Source organism: Lissotriton vulgaris, chromosome 1_1 (genome assembly GCF_964263255.1).
Source record: "Lissotriton vulgaris chromosome 1_1, aLisVul1.2, whole genome shotgun sequence".
NCBI lineage: Eukaryota > Metazoa > Chordata > Amphibia > Caudata > Salamandridae > Lissotriton > Lissotriton vulgaris.
This window is the reverse complement of record NC_141685.1, coordinates 1,031,819,266-1,031,844,631: the sequence shown is the minus strand read 5'-3', so window position 1 is coordinate 1,031,844,631 and position 25,366 is coordinate 1,031,819,266. Positions and strand designations below refer to the sequence as shown.

General features: G+C 44.0%; 1 protein-coding gene across 3 annotated transcripts in view; it reads left to right on the top strand.

Moving 5' to 3' along the window:
- Positions 1 to 25,366, top strand: part of LOC147748463 (A.superbus venom factor 1-like) — a 1,277,467-nt gene that overhangs the window by 802,964 nt on the left and 449,137 nt on the right. For all 3 annotated transcript variants that reach the window (XM_086962056.1, XM_086962049.1, XM_086962065.1), the window contains 2 exons: positions 13,310 to 13,513; positions 14,705 to 14,780. In XM_086962056.1, the coding sequence (XP_086818182.1) occupies positions 13,310 to 13,513; positions 14,705 to 14,780 (280 nt within the window). The remainder of the gene's footprint in view (positions 1 to 13,309; positions 13,514 to 14,704; positions 14,781 to 25,366) is intronic.

Genomic DNA, 25,366 nt, shown 5'->3' with positions numbered 1-25,366 from the left:
AAACAGCCAAACGATCTTTGATGTCAAAGTCTGTTGTTTTTTCTTGTACCACTGACATCTGACTATCGAGGTCCTGAATGTTCATTCTAATTCCGAACAATAGTTCGTATGGGCTGAAACCTTTTAGAGAATTTCTTGGCAAGTTATTAAGACTAGTCTGGACACTTATTAGATGTTTGACCCACCCAGCGCCTGAACCTAATACCTTCGCTGTTATAGATCGCTTTATGTCCCGGTTTTTTCTTTCAACCACACTATTCCCTTCGGGGTGCGACGGACAAGAATACCGCAACCCAATTCCCATGCTGGCCAGGGCCTCCCTATAGGCTCGAGAGCTAAAAGCAGGACCCTGGTCAGAATGGAACGTGGTAATTGCGTATATGCCGATAAAGACTCGCAAATCTTTTATAACCGTTCTAGCGTCAGCCGAGCGCTGGAGGCTACATTTTTAAGTGTGTTTAGCCTTAACTGTGTACAATGGGACGCGCTTCTCTTCTTTGATTGCGCAGATAGACCGCCTTATGCTGTCTAGCAGGGATCCTGAAACTACACTGGCCTGTTCATTACTGCGATCTCTGTTGCAGTCTTCACAATTTTGAGCAAAACATTGAATATCTATGCTCATTCCTGGCCACCAGTACTCTGATTGTAATTCTTTCAGAGAATCTTCAATTGTTTGATGTCTCAGACCCAACCCCATGTGTGCTTCCAGTAAGAGGAAGCCCCTCCTGCTCCTGTTTGGAATTACTCTGTCCCCCACTCCAGGGATTCGAGCAAAAGGAACGGAGTTTGCATCGATTACGTATGCATAATTGAGTGGATAGTTCACGGGTAGTGCTGCACAGTCGCCTTTTACGGTCGTTTTTACTGCCAGCATGGTTTCCCCGTCTATGTATTTTTCTGTACGCTTTGTTGTGGCTACGGAAGCCGGGTTAGTTGCTTCCGCTGTGGCTGTATTAGCCAATGAATTCCCTGCAACGTGAACGCCATCACGTCGAAGACTCTGTGCGTGAATCACGTGAGTCTTTTGTAGTTCTTTGTGTAAAAGAGCTACCTGTTTCCAGAGAAATTTATGCTTTATTGTGGCACCTGTGTCATCTTTGTAGTCGTTTTCAATCCACCTCTGCAATTTATTGTTGTAAGAGTTGACGCAAAAATGAGAATCGCACACGATAAGTGTCGGGAATTCACGTTCTGCATTTTCGAGCGCCATCTTTAAACATCTGATTTCAGCTCTCTGAACCGAACAGTTTCTTACAGATTCAGTTTTTGTTACTTTCGGTCTGAATTTACCGCACAGCCAACGACCTTTAATGATCGCACATGCTGCATCGTAGGATTTGCTCTCTACGTTGAAATGCTGTACAAATCTTTCTGTATAGATTATACAGGCGTATTGTGGGAGAGGCAGAACTTCGATTGGCAGAGGATATTCTTCTTCATATCCTAAATCATTCAGTTCTTTAAATTGCGGAGCGAAATAGTATCTCACGTCTTCCGCTCCTAGAGAATCTACACACTGTATCCATTTCGGATCCAGTGACACTGTAGGCAGGTTTACTGGGCTGAATAGCGCCTCGAAGGCGGATTCCGCTGTGAGGATATTAATCCTTTTGCCGTGTGCTAGTTCTCTTTCATTTGCTAATGCAATTTGCACTGCTTTCACAGTTCTTTCTGTGTGACTGAATGTTTCTTCTGCTTGTGTGTACAAGTGAGATTTAATTGAAATTGGTACCTTTTCTCCCTCATTAGAGGTTAGGTACGTGAATCCGCATCTTCCTGGGATGACTCGGATTACAAGACCGCGTGTGTTGTCACGTGTATCTAATTTAGTTTTAGCTAACATGTCTGTTTGCAGTGATCTCTCTGTGTGTTTTTGAGTCCAATTGATTTGTTTAAAATCAGGTTTAATTAGTTCGTAGAGAGGTTTAACCCTCTCTGCATAATTTAGAATGTATGTTCTTCCGAAATTCAGAAAACCTAGTATGGATTGTAAATTCTTCAGCGTTTTTGCAGCTTGGAGTACAGCGCACTTCTCTAAGAAGTTGTCCGCTTGGCTTTTCCCTTCACTTGATAGTTCGTACCCTAAGAATAGTACTGTCAGATGGGCAATTCGAGACTTTTTAAAGTTGAATTTGTAACCCTCTGCTGCGAAACCAAGTATAATGGTGTTCACTCTTTTCAAGTGAGTATCCAAGTCGTCGTCTGTGAGATAGATATCATCTACGTAAGATAATGCCTCATCATCATATATTTGTAGTAACTCTGTTACCCTAGCTGAGAATAGTCCTGGGCTGTTCTTGAACCCCTGTGGGAGTCGACAGAATTTTTTCTGCGACCCAAATGCAGAGAAAGCGGTCAAATATCTGCTTTCCGGTGCAATGTTTTGACAAAAGAAACCATTAGATATGTCTAATGTCGTCTTATATTTTTTCCTAACTATGTTATTCATTAGGGCTGCACTATGCGAGTTTTGTACTGCAAAAGTTTTGCAACATGTATTAAGGTGTCTCTAGTCCAAAACTAGACGATATGAATTGTCTGGTTTGGAGACAGGAAACAAAGGATTGTTCATTTGAGAGGTGCATGTTTCAATCACCCCCTGGTATTCAAGTTGATCTAAGATCTCCCTGACTTGTTTTTTAGCTTCTTGCTTAATGGGATACTGCCGTTGGGCAGCTGGTTCACTTTTTAACTGGATTTTGTGGGGAGGAGAGTCCTCATCCCATCCTACATGATTTTTATATAATGCAGGTGCCTGGGCTACTGCTCATTTCCTTGCATATGTATATTTTTTGTGAATCGGAATGTGATTCGAGAAGGCAGGCATAATCACTTCTTCGCCACGAGGGCACTCCCTGACAAACTCTGGGGGCCAATCTTTTTCAGCTAACAGAATATCATAGCCTTTTGAGAGCTTATCCCAAAATAGACCTCTTATTTTCCTAGTCTTATCACCCTCTATACGCAATGTTATTTCGTATATTTTATGGGGCTCGCTAAGTCTGGTGTCGGCAGTTTCAACCTGAATGTATTCATTCGTGTCCACTGTCTCCAGATGACTCATCAAGATCTTGCGCGCTATACTGATTTCTGCTGCACTGTCCAACATTGTCAATGCCCACTCCCCGTTTTTCAACTGTGTCCTCAGTATTCTCGGCATGGTTGATTACTCTAATACTGGCTACCTTCTTTTTCTGAAATTGAGATTTTTTACTCTGAGCAGGTTCCTTGTCTTTGGACTTGGTGTGCTCTCCTGGGTGTGACCGTCCTCTTCTTTCCGAATTCTGTGGAAAAGATCGAGAGGGACGTGTATCAATACTTTGATATCTATCAGGTTTTTTCAGATTATCCCTATTTCTAAGGTTATATCTTTTCTCAGAGGGCTCCCTCTGGGGAGACTGGCGTTCTCGAGTCGGAGTTCTTTCCCTCCGTCGAGGAGACCTTCCTCTGGACTGGAAAACTTTTTCCTTGGGAGTGGATTGTTTATTTCCATCCCAGCTCTTTTTAGGAGTATTTAAATTATTTTTAATAAATAATTTTTCAGGATTTTCGAGCAGTTGGGGCTTTACCGGTTTCCCACCCAAGCTGTCTCTACCTAATTCTTCATAGCATTTCTCTATGATTTTGGCAAGCTCAACAGGATCTTCTATAACTGTTTCCTTCAACTTCTGGCGGATCGCCACAGATGCTGCTTTTCCTTTTATATTGGCTAATAATATAGCCGAGACCTGCTTGAAGTCTTTCAGTAATTTCATACCAAGAGTTAAGGCAGGTTCTGGACCGTATTCATTTTGAATCTGTTTTAGCACTTCTGGTATTACCACCATAGACGGAACACCGTGTGTTTTTGTGTAAATGGAAGCAAAGACTGTACCCCAAGTGTCGCAGTCCTCTATGTGTGGTGCGATTCCCATAGGAAGGCAGATTGTCAAGATTCTGTGTTTCTCAATAGGGGTAGTATCAGGAAATACTGCCTCTATCTGAGTGATTTTCTGTGCTAACCAGAAAGGAATGTGTTCCCGTTTTACGGGTGTTTTACCAAGACATGACTGTATGTTCTGTGGTGTGATTTTATTAGTGTTCCCCTGATGAGGGGTCAGCTGTGGTACATTAACAGCTGGCTGGACTGTTGCAGTCCACATTACATATTGGACTAATTGCCTATGTATTTTTATTAATGTTTTTAGCTGTACTAACAGCTCTTCTCTAGACATTCTTGCAATGTCAGGATGTGGTGTGTAGCTGGCTAGAACCGGCCACGTTGCTCCTGGTCTACCTAGTGGACCGAGCCTGGTAATATAATCATTATGTTTTAGGGCGCCATTAAACCAGAGCAGGTGCTCTTGGAATTTTAGTGGGATTTCAGTCTCCTCGAAAGGAGCGTACTCTTCCGAAGGTTCCTCTATTTTGTAATAGTGAAACTCTTTTGTTGTAGCGTTTGCCGCTGGAAAGTTTATCCATGAATAGAATACCTCTGTCTGCCGATATTCGTGAGCCTCTATCACGAAAATTACTGTACCACCTTGAGGTGTCAGTCCGTTCTCTATAAGTTTTAAAGTTATAGATTTTCTTAAGTGGACCGGGATGATAATTGCATCCGGGTCTGTGTGTTCGGGACCCTGCTGAGTCGCATCTGCTGCGGCCCCAGTGGTTCCGTTTTCTCCTGGCATTGTATAAATGCAGGTTTTGCAGAGTTGGTCTCCAAGAAGACAAAGATTAGGTGCACAATATTTTGGAACACTGTATCCTTCAACGTTGAATAAACCAGAGCTTTACATAGGAATCTCTTCCTACTGAGTTCGGGCGGATTTTAACCTTTCACCCACTCCAGACGTCTATTGGAGTATTTACGGGAGAAAGGGGTCTGTGTGAAATATGCACGACTGAGTTACTCTAACGTCTTGCGTTAGTTTATCGCCTTACCAAACGTTTGGGCGCCATGTAGTGTAGTTCCTAGTTTCCCACTAGGCCCTGCGCATTGGAATAACATAAACAGTAGTATCGACGTAGAAGTGCGGATCTTCCAGGCCTCTACTGACTATGCTAAACTTAATTGGGTTTGTTACCAACTAGCTCAGAGGTCACTGGAAACTTTCTTCTCTGCATAGGAAGTGATCAGCTTCCCTGGCACAGACAAGAAGGGATTCAGCTTTCCAACAACCGTGCAACATGACAACTTTGCTCCTCAGATTAAGAGTCAATCTCTAGGGTCGTGTGAAACAATAGACAGTTATTTTACTCAGTCAGGTTAGTGCAGTTTACTTTCACGATATGTAGAGAATAGAGAGACGGGCGTTTGTCAATAAAGGGTTAACATTTATTGAACAGTCTTTCTTCTCATACAAGAGAAATGTATTGCCACAATTGCAAGACTTGTTATGATAAAAAGTACGTACAGTAAGATAAGTATTGCAAGATAATACTGTAAAAGCATTGATATGGTTTCTTAGCCATACAATGGTTTAAAAGTAATAAAACATATATACAGGCATATATACATTAGGCTAAAATACTCAACTGGTGCTTCTAACTACGCCTACCCCAGTGTACCTGACCTAAGCCTAATACTTGGAAGGGGAGTAAGTAAGTAGCTCTAAGTTAAGTTGGTTTTGCCAAGGTTTGCTTCAAGAATTCTCACTAAGGGTTTAGTCAACACCATACCTCTGAATAGAATGATGGAGGTCTGGTATCTCCTTCAGGGGGAACTCGGTATCCCAGTCACCCGCAAGGGCAGACTAGAAACGCTGGAGCTGGATTTCTCTGCAGGAGAAAGGCAGCGTCTCTCTTCAGCGCGTCGAGGAGGAGGAGGGGGGACAGCGTCCGTGGGTAGCTGGCATCTGCTGGGCTTCTTCGCAGAGGGACGGCTGTTCAGCTCCTAAGCTCACCACACCATCGTTCGCGCTTTAGCAGCGATAATGGTATCAGTAGCTTCACCAACAGTAACGGGGCAGCAGCAGCATCAGCGTACTGCATACAGCATACAACAGCAATGGGACACCAGCAATTGCTTAAGGCAACGTTGGTAATATTTATACCTGACAGGTGCCTGGTTTGACGTAGGTTTGCTGGACATAAGACATCAATTAAAGATGTCACTAGGAAGTGATAGCTATCAGTTGCTCATTAAAGTTCCATTACTAATCAAAACACAGCAAGCGGGGATTTCCAGGTTTGCTGAGTTTTTATCTTGTTGAACAACTCGGAGTGTTAATCTAGGAATATCAGATCGTGACTTCTGCTCTGTCATTGCACTAATTGGTTGCAAAGAAGTGGCAGAGAACTATTCTGGAATGTGGCTCTGTTCGTGTGAGGCCAGAGATGACTTTCTGAATATGGCACTTGAACGGTTATGCCAATATAGGGAATAAATGGATTTATAGCCGAATAGGGGCATAAGGTCACAGTATCGATCAGGAACCTAGATAAACACGCAACACATCCACCCTACACCGTAAGGCAGCCCCTACATCTTGCCATGACTGGAGCACCATCTGCTTCATTGCTCCTTGCTACTCCCAGCTAACATGGGTAAATGCTCTACCCCTCACCACTGGATACTCAGCATATCTACCTGCGGTCCCGCTAGCCTGCCTGCTTCCCCAATGTTGCATCTGGGTAATCCTGTCCTCCGCCTCCCAGATCCTCTTAGCACTCCTTCAGCCTCGTGCATGTGCGTCTCCCCGGCCGGCTATTTTTAAGTCAAGTAGCCCAGCCAGGAACCTTGTGTTGCCCCCCGGTGGACATCTTAAAATCAGGCGCCCTTACTCCTGGCAGCATCTACACATACCTGTGGACAATTTCAGCATGCTCGACGTCTACCTACCTCAAGGCTCCTACAATATTACATCCAGTTGACCCCTGACCTCCCACATCACTAACTGTGAAGGAGTCTCCTCTGCATATTCTCATTGAACCCCCTGCGACAGACCCTGGGTACTCCTGGTAACATCACGATGTACTGGAACATCACCCTGCTACACATTGCTGGAGCATCCATACAGCCCCATCTCGTCCTACCCAGATACTTCACAAAACGCGCAACTGGGACCAGCAATGTTGTGTGTCTCCTTCATACGCCCCCTAGAGCCTCTCACGCTCACATCTGGCAGCGACATGGGTCCTCGATGGCAAGTATGGATGGATAACTTTGAAGACTTCATGAAGGGGTCGCAAGTTATCAACCCTGACCAGCAACTCATCGCCCTGCATAACCTGATTGGTAAAGACGTTGGTCAAATCATCAAAAAATTGCCCGCAGCTGTGGCTACCTCCTATCAAGACATGAGAGGCACTAAAGAGAAATGTTCTCCACAAACGCAATCTGGATTATGAACGATACACCTTTAATCTGGCATCCCAAGAAAAAGGATTAACCCATGGGAGACTTCATTACGTGTCTCAAACACCTAGCCCGATACTACGAATTTGACAACTTCATCACGGAGGATGCTATCTGTCTCAGAATCATAGAGGGATGCCAGTTAGACTCACTACACCGTGGTCATCTGAAGAAACATTACTCATTAGATGACATTGAAGAACAGGCAAGAATCAATGATCAGGCCGAAGAACATACAAGAAGATGGAAACAGGAAAAATAGAAAAATGTGAACAAGGATTCTATCTTTAGTCTCAACTTAAACCAAAATGTCAGTCGGAACAAATATGAACTTTCACATCCACAAGCCATACCTGCAAGACGAACTGGAGTGGAAGCAGCCGAAGACAGCAACTAGAATGATACTGCAGTGGTCAATAATACCCTCGTGAAGGCCTTTCCATGGGCAGCAATGTGGCTGCTGTGGAAAGGAGAACCTCTTCGAACTGGTGTGCAGAGCATCATGCAAGGACTTAGTGCAAGCCCCAAAGAACTACAGATCTTGCCACCATGCGAAAGCAGTACTTTACGGGCAAGAACGCTCAACCAGCTTGTCACGATCCAGCATGTGAATCCATTTCACATACAGATTGCGACGCTCATCGTCTCGGAAGTCATCATCCCTCACTCTGATCTCTCAAGACAGTAATGAAAAGGTGTGCATGGTAGCTGACTCCGACAAAATAAAAAAATACTCAAGACTGGACATTCAAATGGGAAATCATCCGGCACAGTTTTTACTAGACACTGGAGTATCCCTCAACTACATATGTATCACCGAATACAAAACAATTAACCCAAAACCTAAACTACAGAAGACTGCTGTGCACATGTACACCTGGATGTCCAAAGAACCCTTACCATGCTGAAGACAACTTCGCACATCTCTGACATACAAAGACAGAATGGTGGATGCCTAAATCCATGTCATAGAGGGACTAAGCCGATTGCCTTCTCAGCCTGCCCACTGCAGAACGCTTAAAACTCATAGAGATACTTTACAGAGTAGTTGATGCAGCAGACATCATAAGCAAATTTCCGAAACTATTCAACAGACTTAGAAAATTAGCTCATTTCAAAGTCCGGTTACACATCAACGAATAAATAACATATGTGGCTCAACAGCATCACTAAGTGCAATTTCACCTTCAACAAACTGTAGACGTGGAGTTACAAAACTTTTTAAGAGCTGACAGTATAGAGAGGTTGACCGGCCCAACTCCTTGTGTATCCCCAGTGGTGGTAGTATCCAAACGGGAATCAAACAACAAAGTGAACCTCTGTTTTGACATTAGGGCCCCAAACACCACCATCAAATGAGAATGGCATCTGGGGCCCCACCATCAGTGACATGAATACCCCACTGAATGGAGCGAAGGTCTTTTGCAAATTGGATCCAAACAAAGGCTATCATCAGCTCGAACTTCATGAGAGATCCTGTTACATTTTTGACTAATCAAGTCCTTTTTCGTTACAAACACCTCAACTTTGGCATTTCATCAGCCGCAGAAATATTCCAAGAAGCAGTGAGGCAAGTCATTCATCACATTCACAACTCATTCAACTACAGCAATGACATCTTGGTGTTCAGTGACACCCTAAAGGAATATGGCAAAGCTCTGGATCAATTGTGTCAAGCCCTTCGGGAAGCCAATCTCACTCTCAATCGAGATAAATGTGTTTCACAACTCTACCTTGAAATTCTACGGCCTTATCTTCTATTGTGAAGGGATGTGACCTGACCCTGAAAAGGTCACCGCATTAGCTGACATCCCCTGTCCACGAGACACCAGTGACATAAGGTATTTCCTGGGAATGGCCAGTTGTTGTGCCCGATACATAAAGGATTACACCACCATCAGATATCCTCTAAGAGAACTCACAAAGCAAGGTCAACCCTTTCGATGGTCAGCAAACTGCAAGGTGGCATTCAACAAAATCAAAATGGCTGCAGGATCCGCCATCAACCTGGCATACTTCAATCCTTGCAGGAAGAATGAAATCACTGTAGATGCCACCCCAGTGGTACTCGGAGCCATCCTAGTGCAATATGAAAATGAAGGTGAACAATGACATATCATATCATACGCCAGCTGCAGTTTGACAGACACTGAGAAAGCATGCTCACAGCCAGAAAAAGAAAGCCTGGCAGTTGTCTGGGCCTGTGAGCAACTCCGCATCTTTATCTATGAGAAGCATTTTACTCTAATTACGGATCAAGCTCTCATAGCAATATTTGTAAACCCTGAGAAAAGATGCTACCTCGGATTTAGCGCTGGGGTATTCGCCTTTTAGAAAACGCATACACCATTGTCCACAAGCCAGCAAAGGCGAAAAATCCTACCGACTACATGTCAAGACATCCTAGGACTTCAACAGAAACTAGACATTTGCTGGCTGATGAATGCATTAATTGTGTCATCAATCAAGCAAGACCACCTGCCATACCTTTGGAAGCAATCACGGAAGCTACGGCCAAAGATTTCATGCTTCAAGACGTAATACATCGCATTCGCACAAACTAATGGAGACACCTCAATGAAACACATAATGACAAAGGAATCAAGTCACACAATCTAGTGTCCATGCGACACGTCAAAGATGAACCAACAATCAGTGACAATGAATTATTATTACGAGACAAATGGATTGTCATACCACTACAGCCACGACAAGGCGTCATCAATTTGACGCATGAAGGGCACAGGAGCACGGTGTTGACCAAAAAGCCTCTACGGGAGTGAGTCTGGTTCCCCTCTCTTGACGACATGGTCAAAGCCACACTTCGGGACTGTCCTCAATGTCAACTGGTGGGGTGAGAGGAACCATGCCTCCCATTACTGATGTCTGCTCTACCAGACAGTGTGTGGTGACAGCCATTGGCTTCTTTGGCCCTCTAAAATCTGGCACGGTCATCATCATCATAATGGATGAGTATTAAAGAGTCTCGATTGCACAACAAGTATCGTCAATAAGAGCGACCACCATCAAACCTGTCCTAGATGAGGCCGTGTGGGGTATCCCCAAAGTAGTCAAAACCGACAATAGCCGTTCATTTAATGGACATGACTTTGCAGAATTCACAAGCCACATCATTTTCAGACACCTGAAAATCACTCCCATGTGACCTCAAGCCAATGGGATGATAGAGAGGTTTATGACTACACTAAAGAAAACCCTACAGCAGGCAGAACTGACCAGGTGAGATGTTTAATTTGCCCTAAATAAAGTACTACCAGCATAAAACCAAGCCTCATAGCACCACCAAAAAATGTCCAGCCACTCTAATGTTTGGAAGGACTTTGCATATCAGAATACCCATCATGAACATCGCAATGCACTCAAGTCCTCAACAACATGATCACGCTGTTTAGCTGCACTAGCAGAAGAAGACAGGACCAAGAAAGCAAAAATGAAAGAAAATGCAGATGCTAGCTGGAACGCAAGACCACCCAACATTCAGAAAGATTGGGTGCTAGCCCAACAAGAACAAAAGACAAAAATAGATAGAGGATACTATGACCAACCCCTGCGAGTAATAAGCCATAAGGGGACCGTGGTCACAGCTGCATCTGAAGACAAGAGGATCACACAAAATGTCTCGTATTTCAAGAAGTGTGACCCAGCAGCCAATGCCCTAATGGAAGAGTCAGAACATGACCCTGCTGACTCAAGTCAAGAAGTAAGCAGCCATGAAAAATGGACGTGCCCTCAAGCCTGAAGAAGTCAAAAGAAGCAGACCCTCCACGCCGGTCACAGCGAACCACTCGGCGACCCACACGGCTCATTGAAGAATTGTGAGAAGGAGTGGACACTCAACATTTTCTAAGAAGGGGGCAGATGTAATGTTGACATAAATGATTCACTAGCGTAGCGCTAGGACCATGCAGGATGCAGCAAGGATGGTAGAGGGAGGCAAAGTGAGGGTGGAGATCCAGGGAAGGGGACGGGGACCAAGGCAGCAGAGAATAGGAGGTTGGAGGGAAAAGCAGGGAAATTAGGTACATTAAGAAATAAAAAGGCCTTAACCCTCACTCATTGTGTCTGTCTTCATTATCAACACGACAAATGTGGTGCACATCCACAGTCTGTGAAACCAGGCCCAGTGTCTCAGAACTGGAAATCATGGGGCCAGAATATGCAGACCTAAGATTACTGGGTTTAGAATTGTCAGAATTGTGAGTGACAAAATGCCACAACAGAGTTGCCACTTTGAGTGTACTGCCTCCATTCATAATCAGAGCCAGCTTATATTTAATCGTGCAATACTGCTCCAACATTGGTGTAACTAAGAGCCCACATAGGAGTTCACAATCAGTATCTGGAGAAGTGCAACTGTTGCACCTTCACAGGAACACGTGTGAAATATTGTATGAAATTGACAAATATTATAAAAGTACCCCAAACACAGAAGCAAACCTTAGTAAGTAGATGTATGTGCTTTCCGTGAACAAGGCCAGAGAGTAAAAATACATTGCAGAGTAAATAGTTTCCAATATTGGCCACTCATAACTATATCTTTTGAAATATGTTGACCCATTTTAAGCTAAATCAAGCTTTGTTCCTTCAATGTATTATTGTAACTGAAGTACTACCATATTTGGAAGCAAGTACTTGATAGTGGGATTTAGTGCTGGTGGAAATTTGTTTTGGGAAATATTTATACATGCTCAATATTGTGTCAGTCTAGGTTTTCTCAGTCTATATTTTATAGCACTCTTGTTTGTGTTCCTATTTTAGTGAAAAAAAGGTGATAGATGTAATGCTTGAAATACTGAGTCCCGTTCTGACAGTGCAACTGGAATCAAGCTATATCCGGCTAATGAGCTCTTGTTGGGGCGAAACCGGTCCTAGAAACTTGTATTCCTATTCAGGGTGAAACTGGCTTTGCAGATTGGGCTGAATTGTTCCCATGAAGAGCAGGGTCAAGGCTGATTTGCATGTCGCTGGGTCTGTCATTGTGGGTGAAAAACAATGGATCAGGATGTGGCCCCTAGCGATTGCCATTGACTGAGATTAATTCAAGAATTCTGTGTATCAACTTTTTGCTGTTATACTTATTTAATGTTAGCACACACAGTTATGGAGCCAACCAATAGACTGCTGCAAAGTGCATAGCATCTCAGTCTATAACAGTTACTTAGGTAGAAAACATTTCAATAGGTAAAAAAATTGTCCCTTTCCTTTTTACTGTCTAAATTCATATCACTCTTTATAGAGCAATATAATTGTATTCTTCCAGAGAATCCAAGAGGAAGCTCAGTGGACGGTACACTATTCTAGGGTTCCTTATAGCAAAAGGCAAATTGCAATCCACTGGATAAGTCCTCGGGCTCCAACGAGGGTGGCCTAGGAGGCTGATGTGGTGGAGTGGGCTACAGCAGAGGAGGAGGTACACTTGAGGAGGACGGGAAAGTACTCCAAAGTACAGAGGACCCTAGCCGCTTGGGCAGAAAGGACTCTGGGCCTACGCGCATACACATGTTCTCAAAGGAGGGGGTGAGGGGGGGGGGGCGCTGCAGATAACAGTGGTGGGTGGATAGCACCCAGGGGAGGAGAGAAAGACTCTGGCGATCTGCCAGGGACTGTCATGTTCAGATTGACTCTGTTAGCGTTATCGATCCATTATGAAAGACATTGTACCTTCTATGGAAGCTCGGGGAGGGTGGTGTTGGGGTGATTTGGGGGTTTGGGGCTTGGTGTTCGTTCATTCTATGTCAGTGATGATAGGATTGATTGGCGTTCTTGTAGGTCAGTTGACCTTTGCTGTATTCGTTGAATACAAGATGAATATGCTGGTCTGCCTTATGTATACGCTGCATCTCTTGACTTGATTAAACTGAAATTAAAGATTTTTTTAAATTACTCTGTACAGTGCTGGTGCTGCATTGAAAGATGCAATTCACTCTGTCTCCTTATTTTTACCAGGAACCCCCATCACACAGCTGATCGAGAAATCCATTGATGGGTCAAATCTTGGGCATCTCATTGTGGTGCCTCGCGGCTGTGGGGAGCAGAACATGATATCAATGACCCCGGTAGTCATTGCAACACACTTCCTGGACAACACCGGACAGTGGGAGACCTTGGGAGTGGGCCGTAGAGCTGAAGCCATCAAGAACATTAATCAGGGTGAGCACCATCCTCAAAAGAGGGCGCATTGAGGAAGGTTTCTGTGAGTTACAAGTGGTGCATTGCAGAGGAGGTCTGAGATTGGTGTCAGTGTGACAGGAGGTCTGGGAGTTCAAGGCTCTGTAGTGCATTACACGTGAGCTTGGCAGCAGTAGAATTGGGTTACAACTTAACATTAGCCTGTACAGAAAGCGGCTTGCTACAGGTCACCTGCATATGATTGTTATTTTACTATTTAATTGAATACTTGTAAAGTGGAAACTTTCACTCTTAAAGGTGTCTTGGGGCAATTAAATGAAAGCACCAAAGAGAAATACCTCTTGCAGATCATCCCCCTTACCGAAGCTTTGTTGCCATAAAACTAATCTTTATGTTTCTCTTTCAATAGTAAGATCATTGACATCTGATTTTAATAACAGAAGGAGGGAGTTCACCAAAACTTTACCTTGTAATCTGAATGATCTTCCTCATCACATACATTTAATTTTAAACGCAGACCTAAACAGCTTTGAATATTTTGTGATTTGCGGAGTAAAATATAAATCAGAGTTAGATGTGAGCTTTGCCAGCCAGCAGAAACACATCGACCTCCTCTTCAGGAAGGTCACGGACCAGCATCCCATGGATTTGTGTAGATTTTTGTCCAGAGAATTTCAGGAATTCAAGGTTTTAATTTCAGCCAGTTTGTGTTCATCCACCAATGCACCTCCTGTACTGCCGAATGGAGCAGCAAGGTCCCTGAATCATCCTCACTCTCAAATATTGAAATCAATCCAAGTATTAGCTGCATGACTGTGAAGTGCAGAGCCTTGTCTATGCCACAGATGCGCCAATGGACTGAGATAAGGATTGAACAGTAGAGCAGAAAGAGAGTAATCCTCAGGAACTCCCCACGGCACAGGCTCAAATCTATCCATTAATGTTATGGGGTTCGAGAAAAGCATTTTTTAAATTTAAATCTTTTGATTGATTTTGACATAAAGAAAAGAAAAACAAAGAGAAGTAGTAAAGGAAACTCCAACCACTCATGGAAACTAGGATGTTATGCACTTCCCACCCATTGAAAAAAAATTTTAGCACACAATTCAATGCCACTGTAGTGTGAAGTAGGTTTAGTGACAATTTGAATGTGTCTGGAGAGCAGATATCACTGTTCCTAGTGAACCTTGATTTCAACATTTCCTCTTTTAGGTTACACACAGCAGTTGACTTACCGCCAAGATGACTCTTCTTACTCTATTTGGAAACACGTACCTGGAAGTACCTGGTAAGGTGAACACCCGCATCAGAATGAAATGCTGATTCATAATTATATTGGCACATGTAAGATTATTTGCATTAATATAGCCTCTATTCAGAACCTTACTGTGCCCCTGTGTTCCCCCATTGCCCCATTAGCCCTACCACAGCCTGAAAATGTTCTGCTGCATACTCCATCCTCCACCCTTCTTCCTTTTCCCTTCTAACTGTTGCTCTCAATCTGCTTTGGAGGCATTATTACATTTCCCCAGCAACTTTCTTCAAATGTGGGAGAGTGACGTCCAAGCCTTGCATCGATACCGACCTGTCACTGTTTTGAGTGCCAGTAGGAGCCAACATACCACCTGGAGGATTTCTTAATCTGTGAGTTCCCACTCAGTGTCTGAGTGAGCCCTCTTCCTCTACTTCTTATTCAGTCTGTGACACCCACCTCACCCTGGGATTCACCCTAACCAGTGACTTTCAGCTAGACAAACTTAAATTATAGCTTCTCGCTCATTCTCATCTTATACTTTTATTTGGGAGCTCCTATCTTTATGTGTACTCCCCTCTATAAGAATGACAAACAGTATGTCACTTGATCTACAAACTGTTCCTATCTTGCGAGTTTGTGTTGTCAATATGGTGCCTCTTTCCAACACACCAATCCATACCCATTATTGTTCCTACATACATTTGTTTTTCTTCCCAACTGCTACTGACAATATGTACTGTGTAATGGAGATGGTACACACATATCTTGTACCCCCGTATTCAATCCGAGTTGATCTTTTTTAATTTTGAAATTGTATTAGGTGTTTCTCTTTTTACCTAGCAGGCATCTGGTAATTATTTGGTAAATACAAAATATTCTGTAAAGTTTTACCTGTTGCCTGTCCCAGAATGCATTTATGGCAAAACTTTGCATGAATTTGCAAGTGCTCTGACACCTTTGCATCATCTTTGTGCTACACGCCCTACCAAGTAAGAGAATTGGAAAAAGTTGAATTCGCTGAGTGGTGTCTCTTAGGTTGTGAGGTAGGAACCCTCAGTAACCAGGCTCAGGATGCAGGAATTACCAGTTAAAGGGGAGATCCCAGCACAGCAGCAGTGAATATAAATCGCTGTCCCGGTAAAGACAGAGAAGTGCTCCTCAATTCTGATAGTCTTAGATGCTGGTAGTGGGAGCTCAACTGTGGGACCAGTTGTGTGGCGCTGTAGAAATATTGTGTCTGAGTGGTGCGGAAGCAGAAGAGGCGGTGTCAGAGGGTGTAATTATATTTTATTGTTAGTTGGTATTGAAAATAACTCTTCAAGTGTTAGCAGTGGAGTGGAGACCAGTTTGCATTTATGATCTATTTATTTGTGCTTTCAAATGATTTTTATGATTGATTGGAATCCACTTTTCAATGTGAACCCGCAAATCTAACTGGAGGGTGGTAGTACTGCTCTGAGTAGCCAGCGTGGGCAATTATGCTCCCCAAGTGTTATCCTCAAGTATCTTAGAGAAATAAACCAATGAAAAATGGCATTCCTTCCCTTTGAGCAATGGCTGCTGGTGATGTTCAAAAGTGGTGGGCGTAAAGTTTGGTATGGCTTTTATGTATTGAGCGATGCAGGCAAGCTTAATGAACAAACGTGAAGTCGAGGTTGGACCCTCCTCCAGAGAACAAAATTGAAAAAAAGATTGGCAAGTGGTGCAATTTAAAGAGAATTAACTTAGTGATAAAGAAAGGCTTATAAAACAGTGAGACTATAGTTTGGAAATATTAAACACATAAAAAACTGCCCTATATCGTACTGCATTAATATGTTCAGCAGTCACGGTAATGTGCAAATTGTATAATACAACAACTTTAGCCTTTTAAAGTGTGTGCTTGGCCAGAGTCTTGCAATGCATACAGCATCAACTTTAGAAGAAAATGCTCTAACCAGGCTTCGGGAAGGACCCACAGCTGCTGATTGCAATCAGTAATATAGAAATATGTGAAGGCAGTTCTTTAAGTGGGATGAAAAACGTGGGGACTCTCCAAAAGGGAACATGTAAAATAAGTTTCTGTGATTCTCATAGTGTGCTGCTACCTAACTGGTATTTTGGATTCTCTCTGAGATGTAATTGCATCCAGATATATAACAAAACAACTGACCTACACCTAAAACGACAATTGGCTTTGTCAATGGTTGTTAGCTGTTTAACATAAATGAGTAACAACAAGGATTTGTTATAAATAATTAACCTTTAAAATGTTTCAGTTCTGAAATGTCAATAGGTTTGAGCCTGAGTAGGAGTTTTTATTCCTTTAGATATGTGTGCTTTAGGTTAGATATTCATGTCCTTATTCTCTACACATCTTGTCCATCTGCACATCTTCAGCCCACTCTTTTTACTCTTCCCCAAATGCACTTCCTTGCATCTCCTTCACTTCACCACTTCCAAACATACATTGCACTGACCGCACATTCAGGCAATGTATTTACTTTTGGGTTTTCCCAGTAAATATTTTGTCATCTGTGCACCCCCTTAGACACACACAATTGCAATTACAACTGGAAATACATGACCATTTTTATGTGTGGTCTGCAAGGGGGGCCAACCTGCTGACAGGCACTTTGCTTTGGCTTCAGGGTCAGCATCAGAGCTCTCTTTTAAAGCCCCTCAGAAACACCGGGCATGGGTCAAAGTATGCACTGAAAAAAATACAGAGAGAAACACATAATTAAGTAGCTAACTCTTGAGGAAAGTAAGAAAAGGTAAAACATGAAAATAAGAGAGGAACTAAATCACTGGCATGCAGTGCCTTAAGGTTTTTTAACACATTGTTTGCAAATCAATCCATGGTTTTGGCATTAATGTTAAGAGCATGAATATAGGGCCAGCTTTAATGTCATAAAGCAGATAACTGTCTGCTGGAAGGACAAATCTCTCAATTTGTGCTTGAATCGGATATTTGGATTAACTTCACAAGGGAGCAAGAACCCTCATTGTTGCTAACTAGCAGATTAAGCCAGTCACTAAATGACTAGTCCTTTTTTACCACAGGGGCGCCTGCAGACCATTGATAAATCTCCATCGATGTTTGAAGAAAAAGGTAAAACCCATTGGCTGCCCCTTTTTTTTTGCAGCGCACAGAAAATCGTAATGTTGAGATTTCAGTTGCAATGAAATGCACTGAGTTTTGGCTTTTTATTCCTTCAAAGCCTGGAGCTTTGGGCAAAGCAGAATTTGCGAGTGTGAAAAACTAAAAACATTGTTAATACATTGGGACGCTGAGCTGTGGACACGCGCCGTGAGGGGAACGGCTTCCTCCTATCTGTCCTACCTGTTTGAGGGGAAACGAACGACACCTCATCTCCCGTTTCCACGCCGTGAGGGCAACAGCTGCTGGCTCCTTCTTGCCAGACCGGTTGCAGCGGGAACTACATCCTCCAGCTGCCCCGGCCTCCAGCGCTGCACCTGTGATGGCATCCCTGCGCCCGGAGGCGCTACAAGTGCAAGGGGCGCCGAGCGCGTTGGTGGTACGCTGAGCTGTGGACACGCGCCGTGATGGGAACCGCTTCCTCCTATCTGTCCTACCTCTTTGATGGGAAACGACACCTCATCTCCCGTTTCCGCACCGTGAGGGCAACGGCTGCTGGCTCCTTCTTGCCGGACCGGTTGCAGTGGGAACTACATCCCCCAGCTGCCCCGGCCTCTGGCGCTGCACCTGTGACAGCATCCCTGCGCCCGGAGGCACTACAAGTGCAAGGGGTGCCTCCCGCCTCGCGGGACGCGCGCGGACGGCGCCGGGCTGAGCCCGGGCAGAGGGCTGGCTGTCTGTGGCCGTCAGGGGCCAAAGGAGGCCGGGCTGGGCCATATCTCCGATGCCACAACATGGGTAAGAGGAAACAATTGAGCACCCAGGGTCAAGGGGGAAAAAAGGCCAAAGTACCAAAAATTGCTGAATCCATCATTTCTTATCTGACCTCGGCAGTGGGTGTTATCACAAAATGAAATTGCTGATGCCGAGAAAGAGTTGGCTCTGCCTTCTATGTTGGCCTTGAGGACTGACACGTGCACTACGGACATTGCTGCTGCTAGAGGGTCAGAGCTGATTTGCATAAAGCCATTATCTGATCCAGGGTAGTGTGGAGTGCAAAAAACGATGGATTTAGGCCCAGATCCTTGTACTGGGGTGAATGTAAGACATTGATCTACATTCTGTCCATCAAATTGTTTTTTGTAATTTTCTCGCTACAGGGACTCAAGACACAGACCAATTGCAAATATTGCCCGATACTGGATTGAGCAGGTCCATGATTGCAGCCATTGATATAGTTCCTGATGTAGGGTTGGAAACTCCGCCGATACCTCCCTCACATCATAATTCCAACTCTAAACTAGCGCAGCAACAGGAGAAAGGGGGCCGAACAACCAAGAAATGTCAAAGAAAGACTAAAAATGTGTCGCCCATTCTAACCATACCGAAGAGATAATACTCAACAAACTTCTCCTTTACGCGGATGATGCTGTCCTTCTTTCACGGACGGGGGTTGGATTGCAACGGCTGTTAGATGCCTTTGGGAACTTTATGAGGTCCTTGGATCTTAAAATTAATGCAAAAAAGTCACAAGTTATGATCCAGGGGAGGAGTTCCAGGAAGAAACAAGTTAAAACCTTTTTTTGCTGTAAGGAAGAACTCTGCAGAGTGCCCATATTTCCTTATTTGGGGATCACCTTTGATGAGAGAGGGAACTGGGGCCCGCAACTTTAAAATAGAAACATTGCCTCTGCAAGAACAACTTCTGCACTTCAGGGCTTCACAAAAAAATTGGGGGCAAGGCCTATAGAAGCAACAATGAAGATTTACAAAGCTAAATGCCTTGCAGTTGCCACATATGGTAGCTCAATATGGGGCTATAGTGCCCCAGATTGTTTACAAGTGACTGAAAATAAATTTATGAGATCTGTCCTAACAGTGCCACAGTCCACTCCCTCATATACCATCCATTCTGAGTTGGGGGCAGGCTTCATTTCTGACATGATAAAAATGGCTCCCTTAATATGCTGAATGAAGACCTGGCTGAACCAGGAAATCTCCTTGAACCATATTATCATGAAAGATTGTCTCCTATTAGAAAATGTTAGTAAGATCCGGTGGTTGACATACATTAAAAACAGTTTCTATAAATTAGGGAGACCGGAGCTCTTCTTCTCACCAGAGTTAATAACATCTAAGGATATTACACAAATTAAGGGTGCTATGTCACAGATGTTGGCACTGGAGAGAGAGGACATAGAACTTAGAAAACCCACTGTAAGGGCTAACCTCATTGTAGCTAACTCACCAGGACCCGAACTTTACCTTAATATGGTGAACCGTCCCTATCACAGGTTTATCCTAACCCGCTTTCGCTTTAATCTGATCCACCTGAATCTAGGCTACTTCCCTAATTGGAGTACCCAGGAAAATGCAATCCCTTGTAGCTGCAACAACTTTTCCACTCAGAACACAATGCATTTCCTGATGTTCTGTATACATTATACGGAATTAAGGATGACATTTTTGGTTCCTATACTTAAAGAGGCAGGGTTCTTGCAAGTTAAGCCTGCTCTCTTGTATCTACAATTATTTAATAGCCACCGTATTATTTTTCATGTTGCTAGTTTTTTAGTGGATGCTGCCCGGATCAGGAAAAGGATTAACTGTACCTAAATGAACTTGGATGTTGTAAATTAGAATGATGCTAGTTTACCCTGTAAAATTGATAGTGAGGGTAACTAAATTGGTTGTTGTGATTTTATGAAATTTTATGAAATCCTTTGGAAATTTTTAAATGGTTATATTTTTTTTACTCTACCTGTGTAAATATTGCATATTTTGTACAGTAACGTTGTCTTTTTATGATATTGATTTATCGAAATAAAGTATTCTGACTGACTGACTGACATTGGGCTGTTTGTAAGCTTTATGCATTCACTTGAGAAGAAACCGTGCAGTATAGAGAAAAAAAACCACAGTGCAGTTTACCAGCCTAACACGGGTAGCAGTCACCAACAATAGTCATTACAGAGTGTTGCTCTGATGACACCTGCTGGGGTTTTGAAATGTATGGAGACATCATTCACTGGGAGGCCCCTTTAATTTTAGCTCCCTTCTGCCACATGAGTAAAACATTGTTTGGAATCAGACAGACACTTTCTGCTGGGTTTCCACCCCTCGTTTTATTGCAACAAGTGATTCTCTAGGCTAGATGGTTTCAGGCAGGGGACAGAAAAGCAGATTTGAGGCTCCGTGTCAAGCTGCAGCCCTTTAATGCTTACTAAACTCAGACTGGCATGCTTGTCTTTTGGATCTATTTCACGATGAAACGAATGTTGCAGCTCCACTTCTAAGAGTGCCAGCAAAGTGCAGCCAGGGCCTGGGGAGTCCCAGTGGGGGAGGTTAGGGTGGTGAAGGGTCTCAAAACAATATATATAATCAATGATTATAATTCTAACACTTACCATTACCGAGGACAAGGAGCAAAACACAAGTGCTTCAGAGTGCTTGCCTCCACACCTATGTGTGAGGAATGGGAAAGGGTGGGATCCATGCCTGGCAATGACAGACAGCTGCTCTCATGCCGGGAGGGAGACTCCAATGCCCTAAAGCATGACGCAGACAGCGTCACTGGCCTACACTACTAAATACTGCATAGACTACAATGGCATTGATTCATTGTGAAGGGCTTTATAACAGTAAGCCCTGTGGCATAGTTTCAATGGGCAGATCACATACAACAACTCTCATACAACGAGGAGGGCCCAGAGGGCACTGAGCTGGCACAAGCAGAATTTTCTGATGCAGAGAAGACCGTAGACAGTGAAAACACCATGACAATGAAGATGCCAGAGCACCAGGTGACAACACAGCACCCAAGCAACGGGGTTGAAACACTTAGCGATGGAGTCAAAAAGAAGGGAGGAAGAGCCTCGTGGGTACACCAGAAGGTCATAGATTAAAGCAAGCCCTCAAAACTGTCCTCAGCACTAAAAAAGAGGACATCCACCTTCAAAATCAAGCAAAAGTCCCTCAACGTTGAAAGTAAAAAGAAGAGGTTCAAGGACAAAATAGAGGTGCTGCTTCAAAGAAGACAAAAGTGTTTGAAGAGGCCCTGAAAGGATACATTATCCCTATTCAAGGGGAAAGATCTCACAGAACCAGAGCGAGATCCGGCAGAATTGGAGCCATTGCCAACCCTAGTACTGGACCAAGAGCCGGAGGAGGAAGTGTACAATGATTCAGAGGGCAACGAAGAACAGTACGACACCAAGTTGTTTAGCATTGAATGGATGATACATGATGAATGGTCAGACATCGAGACAGACTCGGCAGAAGAGAGCATTGACACGTACCCCCTCCTAAAATCCATCCCACCATACAACATTGCTGCCTACAACACTGTCATCAATAGAGCAGCAGAGAAATATGAGGTAAAGTTGGAGGAAGAGCAAGGCAAAGTCTGATGCTTGCTAGAGAGGCTCATCCCCTCAGAAAGGAAGAATCAATATCTTCCAATAATACCAAGCATCAACAACTAGGGGAGAGGAGCATTTATAGAGCCAGCCAGGTCCAAAGTGGATACCAACAATGGGAAGAAATCAAATATCTGCTGCAATACAAAGGAATAAATTGAGGGGCGACTGGTGTTCATGGGCAAAAGGGTGTTGCCCTGTCACCCTCTGGAAAGAGGCAAGAACTGGGAAAATAAACACAGAGCAGTTGAAAAGAAATTACTGCTTTGAGGCTGTGTGCACAATCTCCTTTGACTAAGAGGTGAGTGTGCAGTTTAACCTCTGATTCAGATGCATAATTCACCGCTCAGCCCCATCCCACAACCTCCCTGCCTTAGCAGCTACAGAGGGAGTGAGGTTCTTGATGGGGCTCTTTTGAATGGATGGATGGATGGATGGATGGGACAGCGGGTGGATGGATGGGTGTAAGGGTGGATGGCTAAGTGAAAGGGTGGATAGGCAGGTGAGCCAAAAGGAGGATGTAAGGGTGGATGGCTGATTGAAAGGGTGCATGGATGGGTGAGGCAAAGGGAGAATGATGGATGGATGGAGTGGAAGGATGGATGGATAGATGGAGCCCAATTGTAGATGGATAAGCTAAAGGATGGATAGATGATTAAAAGAATAGATGAATGAAAGGGGTGGATAAGTGAAGATGTTGTTTTGTGGTCCATGTTTATTGCATCAAGAGTGAATAATTAATAAAATGCAGACTCGCTATCGGTCCAGAAACAAACTAAGGCAGCTAGTGACATTGTTGCGTTGCTGACACAGGTGCATGAACGTGCCTACACCATTCCAGCATTGTGAGCATATCTGTGTGGCTTTTTATGGGATTTAAAGTGAGAGAGAGTCAGGGAAGAAGTAAGTCAGAGTGAGTGAGAATTAGTGACATTAAGGACGAGTATGTGAAAGAATGAATGTTAGTGAAGGAGAAGGGCACAGAGTGTAACTGAGTTTTACTGTGTGTGAGGCGCATTAAGACTGAGAAATTCAGAACGAGAAGTTGGAAAAGAATGAGTAAGACTGTGTGAATTAGTCTGACAGAGTAAGACTGAGAGAGCCAAAGTGAGACAGTGAACTTAGGGGCCGATTAGGATGGCGGACGGATCGCCATCGCCATGCAGGCGGTGGCGATCCGTCCGCCATCCTGCCCGTCCGCTACCTATTTCCCCCCCCCAATATTACAATGGCGGGGGGGACCGTGGCGGATGGGAAGACCGTCTGCCGCTTTTTGCAACCGCAGCGGAAAAGGTCTAATATGGTGGCGGTGTCTATCAGACACCGCCAGCCATATTAGGATGGGCTAAGGGGAATGCCTTTCCATGGCCGCCACGAAAAGGCATACGGTCCTTGCTTTGGGGGCGCGTTGCGGGCCCCCAGGGTGAAGGGGGGTGGGGGGTGCACATGGGGGGTACCTATGGTACCCCCCTGCGTTTCAGAATACAACATGGCAGGCACCACGCGGTGCCTGTCATGTTGTGCTTTGAAACGCACAACATGCATTTTTTGCATTGCTGTGGGTGGTGCTTTCAGCACCGCCCACCGCAATGTAAAAAATGCGGGATGCACCCGGCGCTGTGGCTGGTGCATCCTAATTTGAGGCACGGGACATCCGCCCCTGTGGCGGACGGTCCCGTCCTCCGACAGGATGGCGGACGGACTTTGTCCACCCGCTATTCTAATTGACCCCTTAGTTTGTTATTTATAAGAGACCGGCATGGACTCATAGATATTGAGTAAGACAAGGCAGCTCAAAGCGCAGCATGCCTTAATCTTTGTCAAGGAGGCATTCCATGAGTATTGCAGTGGGTGTTGTTTGTAAAGAAAAGAGGTACCCCCTACTAATACTCCTAAACCGGGGCTAGTTAATCAAATGTGAATTATATCCATTTAGGAAGGTAAAATTGCAAATTCTGGACCTAGCACTGTCAATACAATAACACACAATCAAAAGAGTAGTATGCATAATGGATAACAACAGTTTCTATTTATTTTCTTATTTGGATTTTTTTATTATTTTTTAATATTTGTCATAAATACCATATAAAGAGGTTGTCTTAACAATTACATTGATCAGGTTATGTTGCCCAATAAAGATTATAAAACTGTGCTACAATTATATTCCTTCTTTTTACAGTTTGTAAAGTTCAAGCATAACTTTCTTAATTTCATTAGATCTGGAAACATCATAAGAACTTATGATGATGACATGGCTTTAAATTCTTGTACATCCTACGCGCGTTTCGGCAGTCAGCCTTCATCAGGAAGCCATGAATATATTTCAATAAAACCTTACAATGGATGTGGAACGTTATATCTGCAGGGTAGGGCAACCAACTTTTGCCTCCCTGTGGATCTATAAATGACCAACTCTGATATAAATAGCAGGGCTCCAAAAAACAGGGTAGATCTCCAAGTGTAGAAGATACTAAACCGATAATAGGACGGTCAATTGCCCAATAAAATAATGGACGCTTGTCACCAGGAAACTATGGTAACAAACATGACGAATATTTATTGCGGCAATGCAGCGGTGAAACGATGGGATACGGGGTCCGACTCCTTAAGGGTAATGTCCATACGTATTCCAGACGTCTACTTAAGGTCCCGGGGATTTGAGAGATGTGATGTGGCTCTGCGAGTGGATCCTAAGTGCTCCATGGATTTTGAGCTGCCCCAGATTTACAAAGTCACGTAAACCTGGGACAGTGCGAAAACCTTACCCCTATCCAGAGCAAGAGTAACCAGAAATGATTTTGCTTCTCCTAGTTTTTTCCTCCTTCCATGTGTGCTGCATTTTGCAACACACATAGAACAAGGACCACGCCTCAATGTTTGTTGCAGGAAGGCGTTCCTTCATGTACAAAATTAAACCTGACAACAATGCCGAACAAGGGTGTCTATGGTGGCGTGTTCAGTGGGAGAGCAAGGGTCAGGGGTCAGGCCCAAGGGGGCAGGACCCTCAAGCGAATGACTTTGCATTAAGATTTCCCTGCAATGATCACCAGTGGTGGGAAGGACTGGAGGATTCCTCAATCACTGGTACTCCATCACATCTGGCAAGTGGATCCTAAACA